General features: G+C 38.8%; 1 protein-coding gene across 3 annotated transcripts in view; it reads right to left on the bottom strand.

The window, feature by feature from the left end:
* LOC128693792 (SET and MYND domain-containing protein 4-like) overlaps nucleotides 1–13,017 on the bottom strand; it is a 49,533-nt gene that overhangs the window by 15,518 nt on the left and 20,998 nt on the right. Inside the window, exons 2-3 of one of the 3 annotated variants that reach the window (XM_053783671.2) lie at nucleotides 12,653–12,745; nucleotides 4,946–5,708 (exon numbers count right to left, since the gene is read on the bottom strand). In XM_053783671.2, coding sequence (XP_053639646.1) covers nucleotides 4,946–5,675 — 730 coding nt within the window. In that variant the 5' untranslated portion in view covers nucleotides 5,676–5,708; nucleotides 12,653–12,745. Of the gene's footprint in view, nucleotides 1–4,945; nucleotides 5,709–11,115; nucleotides 11,215–12,652; nucleotides 12,746–13,017 lie in introns of all 3 variants that reach the window. The other 2 variants (XM_053783670.2, XM_053783669.2) reach the window with 2 other exon arrangements.

Raw genomic sequence — 13,017 nt, 5'->3', positions numbered from 1 at the left:
ATTGGGGTCCTAAATCTTGTCCCCCAGGATGTGACCCAGTCGACTAACACCCAGGTACCTACTCGCTAGGTGAACAGGACAACAGGTGCAAGGAAGCTCTTTCAATGTTTTCACCCCTGCAGGGAATCGAACCCAGACCCCTCAGCATGTGAAGAGCTTTGCCAGCCAGGCCACAAGGCCTGAAGGGTGTATAAATTTGGAGTGGATGGAAGGAGGGGGAAAGTTCTTTGGAACAGTTGGAAGGGAAGGGGGGGTAACAGGGTTTGAGTGCTAGGGGCTTGGACATCCAACAAGCTTGTGTGAGCATGTTAGAAGCTATTAGTTTGAGACAAAGCAGCTTTTATAATTCGACATACTGTTGTAATGTAAGCAGGTAACATTAATGAAGGGATTTAGGGTAACTGGTTAGCTGAACCAGAGTCATGGAGGTGGGAAATGCACTGCTTGCAGGGATCGGGAGGTTGCAGTTTGAAGGGTTATCTGAATTTATACTAGTGCACTTCTGGCAGGGCAGAAACTGAATAAATGACAGTTTTTTTTCCTCTTAGGCCACCCTACTTTTGTGGAAGGCCAGCAAGTTGAAAATTAAAGTTTACAACTTACACAATTTCTGCAAATTATTAAAACTTCAAAAATATTTCATACTTGACAATAGTGCTATATCTGTTAGTTTAAATGAATTATAAAAAAAAGCACTAAACCTACAAGAGTCATACAGTGTCACCAGGCTGGGAAGGACGCAGTGGTAATGGGTAGCAAGCGGGAGAGGGATGAATATTAGGTCAGAGTGCAGCAGGGCAGTGGATAGTGCAGAGGTAGAGTAGCAAGAGATTGAGGTAGAAAGGGCCACGAGGAATACTAGAGGCATCAGAGTTAGCGCAGTAAATCAGTTGCTGTCAAAAAGTCAGAGTTTGGGTTAAAAGAGGGGTCCATCAGCAAGAAGGGAAGGTAAAGCAAGGGCAGTAGAGCGGTGATGACTGAGGTAAATTCTGCATGCTCGTTGATAGAGTGGGCAGTCCAACAAAAACAAACCGAAACCTGACAATTCTTAAGAGTGGAACAGGGTGCCTCTCCACGAGATACCTGTAAGAATAGTGTGGCTGATGTGAAGAAAGGAGAGAGTAGTCTCCCAACCTCGACACTGATGACAGACTGCCAGAAACCTATACTCTGTTTAATGGAACATAGTTTATTATAGAGCAGATCAGATCAACATTGTTGCGAACAAGTGCAAAGGTGGGTAGCAATCACAGCAAAATAGTCTGAATGGAACACCTATATGAAACTGGGAGGTCGTGTATTGCTGACCACACAGCAGTGTCTGCCTGTTCATTGCCCAGGGACCCAACAAAAAACTGTTTGCTACAGAAATGGTGTAACCAAAGTTGGATACGAAGAACCAGGGGATGACTTTCATCAAATTTTTGTATAGCCTGTAAAGCACTAAGGGAATCTGAAATGATCACAAATGGTGACAAGCATAGAGGCAATATGGATAAGTGCTACAAGAATGGCATATAATTGCAGCCATAAAAACGCTAGCCGGGGATAATAAATGCCCCTTTCACAACGCTGTCCAGAAACTGCTGCAAATCAGATGCAGTCAGAAAACTTGGAACCATTAGTGTACACTGCAATGGCACAAGAATGAGATTTGAATATGAATTAATTAAATAAAAATAAATAAAAATAAAAATAAATAAAAATAAAAATAAATAAAAATAAAAATAAATAAAAATAAAAATAAATAAAAATAAAAATAAATAAAAATAAATAAAAATAAATAAAAATAAAAATAAATAAAAATAAAAATAAATAAAAATAAATAAAAATAAATAAAAATAAATAAAAATAAATAAAAATAAATAAAAATAAATAAAAATAAATAAAAATAAATAAAAATAAATAAATAAATAAAAATAAATAAAAATAAATAAAAATAAACAAAAATAAATAAAAATAAATAAAAATAAATAAAAATAAATAAAAATAAATAAAAATAAATAAAAATAAATAAAAATAAATAAAAATAAATAAAAATAAATAAAAATAAATAAAAATAAATAAAAATAAATAAAAATAAATAAAAATAAATAAAAATAAATAAATAAATAAATAAAAATAAATAAATAAGTAAATAAAAATAAATAAAAATAAATAAAAATAAATAAAAATAAAATATAAAAATAAATAAATAAATAAAGATAAATATATATATATATATATATATATATATATATATATATATATATATATATATATATATATATATATATATATATATATATACATACAGTGGACCCCCGCATAGCGAACGCTTTGTTCGCCAAAATTTTGCCCCGCATAGTGGACAAAAACCCGCTCAGCGACCTTCGTCCGAGACGCGTCCAATGTGCGGCCTCAGCCAGCCTCACATGTGCCTCCCGTCCCATTGTTTACCAGCCAGCCTCCGCGGTAACATTCAAGCATACACTCGGAATATTTCGTATTATTACAGTGTTTTCGGTGCTGTTTCTGGAAAATAAGTGACCATGGGCCCCAAGAAAGCTTCTAGTGCCAACCCTGTGGTAAAAAGGGTGAGAATTAGTATGGAAATTAAGAAAGATTTTGAAGGGTTTGGGGCTAACCCTGAGAAGCCTATGCCAGTTGTGGAATCCATTGTGCCTACTTCAAAAATTAAGGAAATGTGTGCACAGTGGGTTGAACTGCAAACCTTTATGGATGAAAATCACCCTGACAGCTGTTGCAAGCCGTGCTGGTGACTATTTCAATGACAATGTTATGGCCCATTTTAGACAAATCGTAAAGGAACAGGAGGTACAGAGCTCTATGGACAGATTTGTTGTGCGACAGAGGTCCAGTGACTCTGAAGCTGGTCCTAGTGGCATTAAAAGAAGAAGGGAAGTAACCCCGGAAAAGGACTTGCTACCTCAAGTCCTAATGGAAGGGGATTCCCCTTCTAAACACTAACACTCTCTCTCCCCTCCTCCCATCCCATCAATCATCACCAGATCTTCAATAAAAGTAAGTGTCATGTAATTGTGCATGCCTTTTTCAGTTTGTGTGTACTAAAATTAACATTTTTTTGTGGTAAAAAAAAATTTTTTTCATACTTTTGGGTGTCTTGCACGGATTAATTTTATTTCCATTATTTCTTATGGGGAAAATTAATTCGCATAGCGAACATTTCGCATAACGACCAGCCCTCTTGCACGGATTAAGTTCGCTATGCGGGGGTCCACTGTATATATATATATATATATATATATATATATATATATATATATATATATATATATACAAATATATATACATATATATACATATATATATACACTATATATATATATATATATATATATATATATAATATATATAAAATATATATAATATATACAAATATGTATATATATAAATATATATATATATATATAATATATATAATATATATAATATATATATATATATATATATATATATATATATATATATATATATATATATATATATATATATATATATATATATAAAGCAACCGTAGGTAGTTGGGCTTTTGCGCATGGCAGTGGGAAAGAGCAGACATGAACCATCGGAACTTCCCAAAAAATCGGGATGCTACATGAAAAAGTGGTAACTGAAAAGACGAGCGAATGTAGGCGAAGAGAGAAGGGACGGAGTAAACAGGAGCAATGAACAAGAAGAAAGTCAACTAACATCAGTGACAATCCTATATGTGGAAGGATTGCAGAGGTCAGGAGATTGAACATAATAGCAAAGGCAATGAGCATCACTGCGATAGAACAAGGATGGAATATTTGCCTCTGCATAGAGGCTCTCGACTGGCAAAAAGCGAAAAGCACCGAGGCATAATCTTAATCCCTGGTGATGGATGGGATTAAGGCTCGAGTTGTAGAAGAGGCTGCTGAATATATCTGGTTGCCATAGTTTCTGTAAAATTAGGGCTGAATGTAGTTGGAGTTCTACGACCAGCCCTCCCATGAAAGATGAGCTAGGGTTTTAAGGAGGTTCAACTGGCTATGGCAAATTGCCTTCAGAGGTAATGAGAGGTTTCCAGGATAACCTACGGTCAAACAGAAGGCCGAGAAACCTAACCGTATCACATTCTGGGATATGCAAACCATATAGGTACAGTGGATGATCAGGCGACAGAGCGTCGAGTGAAAGTAATTTGGAGAGTTTTAGTAACAAAATTTAAACCCATGAGTGGTGGTTATGTCACTTAGAGATGGGGGGGAAAAAAAAAGGGGGGGGTGGGGGCAGGGACATGGAGGAATAACTCCTAGGAGGCAAAAAAGGGGTTATAAACCCCCCATCTCCACACCCAAGAGGAACCTAGCACAGCAAGTAGTGCAGAGGCAGCATGGAACCTGTGCTGTGCCATACCCTACCCTTCATGCCAGATGTGAGGTTGCAACCTGGGATAGCAACCCCACATCTGCTGAGCCACCTCAGTGGACAAAATAGGGCGGCCGGACACCCACCACCCCCTGGGATCCGACAGGCAGCCTCCAGAGATACACTAGTCTCCCAAAAGATACCCAAAGCCACCCCCCGGGAGACCAGAAAGGGATCGGGACACCTCTAGGTGATTCACATTCCATGGCAAACTACTACACCAAGGACCTCAGTAGAATGGAATGGATCCCGGTACCCTTTCTCCACCTAGGAATTAGTGCCTTTGGGAAGAATCCCAAAGGCTGAAAAAAAGGGAGGGATGGGGAGGAAAGGGAGAAAGGGGGAATGGAGAGGCTGGGATTGGGAAGGGAGGATTGGAGGTAATTAGGTTCAGTTTGAGGAAGGAGACCCAAAGTTCTAATTTCTCAGACCAAGACCCTCTTCACCACACCAAGGAGCCCCCTGGAAGAGGATGCATCGATTATAAAATATTTAAATCTAAAGTTTTTTATCTTCACACATTCCTTACCTGGAACAATGCCTCTATTTGCAGTCAGATGTCGTCCTTGCAAGGGCGTGTAAGCGAGTGTGACAGCACTGCTCACACATGGTATAGCAGAGTTGCACTCTGTTAATTTGGGAGGCATAGGATTTACATAAGCAAATGATGATTGAGAAGTATTTAAAGCCTTTTCTGAAGCACTCAGTTCCTTAATCTTTCCTTCCAAGAAAATTTTCTGACACTTTTCTTTTATTTCTAGTATCTTTACTTTCTGTGATGGCGGTAAACAATCAAGCTCCAAGGCACGATCGATGTCATTAAAACATTTTTCATACTGCTCCATATCAAACAGTAAAACAGACCGAGACATGTAGGCTTGTGCCAAATCTCCGTACACATTACCAAGCACTCTGGTATTGTCTTTATCAAAAGATGAATTTCCTGTCATAATAGCTGGATGTGGGGCAGATACTATAGCTAAATTATACAATTTTAATGCCTTATCTAAATTACCAAGCTTGTGGGCAATGTCTCCCTGTCTACAATACACACAAGATGCATCTTTTGACTTGCTTGAAGGAAGCAAAGCTGGTGTCAGAAACCTATGAGCTTCATCCAGACTCCAAATATAGGAAAACATTTCTTCTGCGGTACGATTTGGTTTCATATAAGCCAGTGCTGCCATGAACTTTCTATTTTTAACCAACTCATTTAAAAAAAGTTTTTCCAAATCTTCATAACTCTGTGCATAATCCATAATGGTGTTTTAAGACTGATGATCACCACTTCCCTGAAATAGGAAAATAAATGCACTACCTTTAAGAAATGTTAATTCTTTATAAATTAAATGGTTAATACATGGCAAGTCAAAGAGGTTAGTCAACAAACTTAAAACTTACCTTCGTAGTTTTCACTATATAACTCGCTATATATAGCCTTCACAGAGTGAAACGTCACTAATAAGGGTTAGTTGTGCGTGATTTTCTACTTGTTGGCCTACTGTTTATCTTTCAAACTTTCTCTAGAATTTACTTTAACCCTTTCAGGGTTGGCAGGCCCTCCCCTAAACTTGTTCTCAGGGTCGGAAATTTTTGGGGGGAGAAAAAAAATTATAATCTTTTTCCGACCATAATGACACCAAAAGTACGAAATTAGAATGGAAAACTCACGGAATTATGCTCTTGCAAGGTTAGCGGTCTCAACGATGTTTACACATTGGCAGCATTGCCCACTGAGCCCTATTTTCAGCCAATTCCAGTGTACCAGTCGGCAAAAATCAACTACTTTGCTAGAACTTCATTTTTTTCTATCAAATGAGTACAAGAAACCACCCATTTATCGATTCCAACTATCCAATAAAGTGGTCAGAAATTGGCAACTTTGCCAATTTCACAAATTTCAAAAGATGCCAATTTCCAAATAGGGCCCAGAATAAACAAGACAGACATTCCCGGCACTAAAATAACTGTTCATTAGTCACTTTCCCAGGCCTTTTACATTTTATTTGCTTTCCACTTTGAATTTTTATCAAAAAAAAAAAAAAAAAAAAAATTATTATGCAGACTACTGCATTAGTGTATAAGTGGTATAAATAATATCAGCGCACTTTTGAAAGAATATTAGACTAGCTAGTTGACGTGTATTGGACACGTGGCACGATTTGTTTACTTTTGAGCTTCTGCAAAAATCGAACATTTCTGCTACTTTGAGCTCAATTTCAAGGTACAGTGGACCCCCGACATTCGATGGCATCGATATTCGATGCATTTTAGTGCAAAAATTTTGCCTCGACATTTGATGGAAAACCCGACATTCCAGACGATTCATACGAGACGTGTCCACGTGTGGCCTGAACTGCCCAGTGTTTACAAGCCAGCCAGTGTGCACGCATCTGAGGATACATTCGGTACATTCCATATCACTGTTTTTGGTGCTTGTTTCTGCAAAATACGTAACCATGGGCCCCAAGAAAGCTTCTAGTGCCAACCCTTTGAGAAAAAAGGTGCTAATGACTATTGAAATGGAGAGAGATAATTGCAAAGTACGAAAGTGGAGTGCGCGCGTGTGAGTGCATGATGATTTGGTAAAGAAATTGCCTGCAACTAGTGATGTAAGTGAAGTTAAGGCCAGCAAAGGTTGGTTGGAAAGATTTAAGAATCGTAGTGGCATAGCATGGTGAGGCTGCCAGTTCAAGTCCTAATGGAAGGGGATTCCCCTTCTAAACACTAACACCATCCACACACTCCCCTCCTCCCATCCCACCAATCATCACCAGATCTTCATTAACCCCTTCAGGGTCCAAGGCCAAAATCTGAAGTGGTGCTCCAGTGTCCCAAGAAATTTTGAGAAGGGGAAAAAAAAAAAAAAAAAAAAAATTACAGAATTAAAGAGTATATTTTTGTGAAGGTAATAAGACAAAAAAAAAGTTTTTTCTGATCAGTACTTACCGAGATACAGCGGTGGGAAGTTGACCCAAAATGACCGGGTGGCGGCAACATCGGTGACTTCCGCAAAATCCCATTTTTTTATTTTATGTTTTTTATACTTTTTCCTAATTTTTTTTTTCTAACAACATTTGTGGCCTGTGAGACCAATATAATGTACATTGTATATGTGTACACTCATTGTATTCAACACAATAACTGCACTAATTTGTTCATTATATTGCTTACAAAACTTGTTTACAAGTTTATTGTAAACAATGAAAATATTAGTGCGGTTGTGTTGAATACAACGGTACCATATAGTACCATATGGTACAATGGTGCCATAGGGTGCAATGGTACCATATGGTACATGGTACAATGGCACATGATACAATGGTACCATATAGTACCATATGGTACAATGGTGCCATAGCATGCAATGGTACCATATGGTACAATGACACCTTATACAATGGTACCATATGGTACAATGGCACATGATACAATGGTGCCATAGGGTGCAATGGTACCATATGGTACATGGTACAATGGCACATGATACAATGGTACCATATAGTACCATATGGTACAATGGTGCCATAGCATGCAATGGTACCATAGGGTACAATGGCATCATATGATAGTGGCACCATATGGTACAATATGGCACAATGGCACATGATACAATGGTACCATATGGTAGAATGGCACCATTTGGTACAATGGTACCATATGATACAATGGTACCATATGATACAATGGTACCATATGGTGCAATGGTACCTTATGGTACCATATGATGCAATGGTACCATATGGTACACTGTACCATACAATACAATGATGCCATATGGTTCATTGTACCATATGGTACTGCTGTATTCAAAACACACTAATATTTTCATTATTATTTTGTTTACAGTTGTTTACAATAAAAATATGCAAAAATGTTGTATATTAGTAATGTTCTATCATATATTTACAAGTGTACAGGAACTTTACGTGTTCCTTGAGGTGGATGACGAAGCACTTTGTCTCAAACTGTGGAGTCACTAGCTAGCTTGGGGTCGCCACTCAGTCTTGGCTGGTGTCTCATGCCACCAACACCTCTTGGCCATACGGTACACGGCATCATATGTTACAGGGTACCATATGGTACATTGTACTATGTGGTAAAGGGTACCATGCAGTACAGGATAATATATGGTGCAGGGTACCATATGGTACAGGGTACCATACAGTACAGGACACCATATGGTACAGATACAGGGATAACTATAGAAATAAGTCACCCTGACTTTTTTGGGTTATCCTAGGATTTTATACGTATGCTATGTATAATTATGCAAATGTATTTCTGTACACCTGAATAAACTTACTCAAGTGCATGTGACATCATAAGTTTATTTAGTTATACACAAATAAAGTTACATAGATCATACTTAGCAGCACATGTTTGGAGAACCTAGGATAACCCAAAAAAGTCAGACATTTATTTCCATTAGGGTCCCTGTACCATATGGCACCATGGTACCACGTGGCACCATGGTACCACATGGCACCATGTATGGAAAATTTTCTAGGGTGTTTATCTGTATGTACCTCAACATTATATACATACAAGTAATCTCATTGGGAGACAACCATATTGTTTACCGTAGTCACCCCGTGTAGACATGTGAGAAAACTTAACCACCTCTGGTCACTACAGGTGGCCCCTTCGACCTCACAATCTTATCCATATCTATCCGAGACCAGTATGGATTGGGTAGCACCCACAAGTACGGTGCTACTAGTTAATTGTGGACTGTATAGATTATATTAGTTTAGCTGAATGAGGGGGGGGGGGTAGGATACACATGGATACATCCATCAAGGAAAAACATTTATACATAATCCCACCACTTACCAGCTGTTCTCCGGTGGTCACTTGATGTAGCTGGATCACTCATAACCTATCTAATTACAACATAACACAACTGGCCAGCATAAGTTTGTTATAACTAGAAGTGTTACTTAACTGTGGGTGATTGATACTCCTTATTTCTTCCATTCACCATCTCATTTTCGATGTCCTGCTACACCGACACGGTTCTCATTCCGGCAGGACGAGGTATCCGTCGGTTTGTCCCGGTTTAGAAATCGTGGATCAATGAGCTTCACTTTCCCCGCCTCGGGAACAACAAGGTCTAACGTGTTCACTCGGAGCAAGGCGACTTATTTCACATCCCGCATTCTCTTAACTCAATGTTATTATCACTGATTACATTACCATTCACAAGACAATTTAACGTCTCATAACTATTATACAAATTAGAGGTCACTCCATTAAGATCTGAGGCCGATGAGCGAGGATTAACACACGGGTATTTCCCCTGGACACAGTCCATAGTGACGCGTCAGTCACCCGGTCCTACTCTTATCACACTTTTTACCACTATTACCGTGGTCCCGTAAATCGCGTTCCCTCACTCTTCACTAGGGACAGTCACGACACTTCCTATTATGAATTGAGGCCCATATCGATCCTTGGGCCCCCGTGAACGCCAGTTTCCTCCTTCCCGGTTTCCTCAGCCTCCTCACCACCTTCAAAACAATCCGCGCCTCTCTCCCCCGCACATCCGCGCATGCGCAAAGGGAACTCTTGTGGTCTACTCTATTTTCAAATACATTTTTGACTCATATCGGCACATTAAACACCTATTAGGCACTATAGTTTCGGAAAATCCAAAAAATTTTCCACACCATGGTACCATGTGGCACCATGGTACCGTATGGCACCATGGTACCGTATGGCACCATGGTACCGTATGGCACCATGGTACCGTATGGCACCATGGTACCGTATGGCACAATGGTACCGTATGGCACAATGGTACCGTATGGCACAATGGTACCGTATGGCACAATGGTACCGTATGGCACAATGGTACCGTATGGCACAATGGTACCGTATGGCACAATGGTACCGTATGGCACAATGGTACCGTATGGCACAATGGTACCGTATGGCACAATGGTACCATATGGCACAATGGTACCATATGGCACAATGGTACCATATGGCACAATGGTACCGTATGGCACAATGGTACCGTATGGCACAATGGTACCGTATGGCACAATGGTACCGTATGGCACAATGGTACCATATGGCACAATGGTACCATATGGTTCAAAACCATAGAATTCGTCTTCAGCTCCACTTCCATCAGTCTTTGAACTAAGTTGTGAAGAGGAGTCAGAATTCCCCCGGAGAGCGAGTGGGGAGTGAGAGCTTCCTTGCCGCCAGGCACTATGAACAAAGCTACTTTGCCGGCGTTCCCACAATGCCATGTGGGCGTCCAGATTTTTTTCTATGGTGTGCACACTGACCACCCAGTTGTAGGCCTACCAGCCTTCTCGAGCTAAATTTGACGGTGCTAGAATTTTGGCGTAGATCTACGGTTTGGACCCTGAACGTAAAGCCGTAGATCTACGGGACGGACCCTGAAAGGGTTAAAGGCAAGTGTCAATTATTCTATTATTGTTATTATTCTATTATTGTTATTATTCTATTATTGTTATTATTCTATTATTGTTATTATTCTATTATTGTTATTATTCTATTATTGTTATTCTATTATTGTTATTCTATTATTGTTATTGTAATTATTCTGTTACATTAAACTTAATATTTCATGGTAAATTTTTTTTTTTCATACTTTTGGGTGTCTTGCACGGATTAATTTGATTTCCATTATTTCTTATGGGGAAAATTAATTCTACTTACGATATTTTCGACATTCGATAGCTCTCAGGAACGGATTAGTATCTAATGTCGAGGGTCCACTGTACTTCTCATTGTGAAACCAATCAATATCATCTCAATCTGTAATATGTCTTCCATTTTATAAAATGAGACCAGGAAAACTAGAATACAACCATAAATAGCATATGAAAATACACTGCAAAGTCACTGTTTTAAAGCGACAGCATGGTCGGTTTTTTTCTCATTATGCACTGTGCTGCAGGATTATTTTTTATACTGTGCACACTGACCACACTCATTCCTTCATATGTAGGCCTACCAGCTTTCTCTCGCTAGATTTGAAGACGCTAGAATTTATGCGTATTAGTACGGCCCCAACCCTGAAAGGGTTAATAAACCACAGTGCCCCATGGCCTGGTGGCAAAAGCTCTCACTTCACACGGTGAGGGTTCGTGTTCGATTCCCGGTGAAGAGGGAGGAAACATTGGACACTTTTTCCCTACACTGGTTGTGTGTTCACCCATCAGTGAAATGGGTACCTGGGTGTTAGACTTGTGTGGGTCACATCCTGGGACAAAACTGACCTATTTTGCCTGAAATGCTCTACAGAACAAGCGGCTTTCTATATAGTAGAATGTCACTGATGTCAGCTATGCCTTTATACCTTGTACTTGTAGTAAATAAAGATATACAGTGGACCCCCGCTTAACGATCACCTCCCAATGCAACCAATTATGTAAGTGTATTTATGTAAGTGCGTTTGTACATGTATGTTTGGGGGTCTGAAATGGACTAATCTTCACAATATTCCTTATGGGAACAAATTCGGTCAGTACTGGCACCTGAACATACTTCTGGAATGAAAAAATATCATTAACCGGGGGTCCACTGTATTATTAGTTTATTACCTAATTAATGGTCAACCTGAACAGATGGTATAGCAGTGAATTTTGCATTCCAGGCAAAAAGTTTTCCATTAGTTGCCCCACTTTCACTTTTGCATTTAAATTCTTCATATACAATAAGAACCATATTTCATATTACAGTGGACCCTCATTTTTCGTGATTAATGCGTTCCAGAGTCTGCTGAAAGTTGAAATTCACTAATGGCAAAACCACTTCCCCCATAAGAAATGTTACTACAATTAATCCATTTCAAACACCCAAAAGCATTAACAAAATTCTTAAAGATCAAATATTAGATTTAAATACAGAAAACAATGAAATATAGAGCACTAATAAAATGGATAAATGAGGATTTAACATCACACTTGCCTTTATTGAAGACTTGGTATATGGCAGACAGGTAGGTGAGGGAGGAGTTTATTATGCTTCAATATGATGCTAATATCAACGGTTTATCTATCACAATTCATCTAGTATGACAATATTAATAAACAAACTTGATATATACTCTAGAATTAATAAAATGTCAATGTACGTGGTGGTTTATAAGGGCCACAGAGAAGCCGTACATAATGGTAGTGGAGGCGGCAGCAGAGGCCACCACTAATCACACAATGTACGTAATTAATAAATAAGAAATATTTACACTTACCTTGGAGATGTTAGTTTAATTAGTTTGATGGAAGAGATGCTGGCCTAGGTTTAGGGTGGTGGAAGATAGCAGGGCAGCACATGTTCAGTGGCCCTATACACGAAGAACATTGGAGTTACTATCGTGTCTTTCTGTCGCTTAATCACTTTACTTGCTTGCCACACTTAATGCTACACTATTGCTGGCTGGTGCCATAGCCTTCATCGATACCCGCTTCTTTTGTACTGTACATATTAGAATCCCTGAAGGAGGCACATTCTCCCCTCTTCCTCATCCACTTAGGTACTTTGCTACGAGTTTTTTCTTGAATTCTATTGTTTCTTTCCTTCTTAACCAAAGGACAGGCACTGAGCTTTCTTTGGGCC

This window comes from Cherax quadricarinatus, chromosome 34 (assembly GCF_038502225.1).
Source record: "Cherax quadricarinatus isolate ZL_2023a chromosome 34, ASM3850222v1, whole genome shotgun sequence".
In the NCBI taxonomy this organism is placed as follows: Eukaryota; Metazoa; Arthropoda; class Malacostraca; order Decapoda; family Parastacidae; genus Cherax; species Cherax quadricarinatus.
Note: the sequence above shows the minus strand (reverse complement) of the source record. Positions and strands in the feature narration are given on the sequence as shown.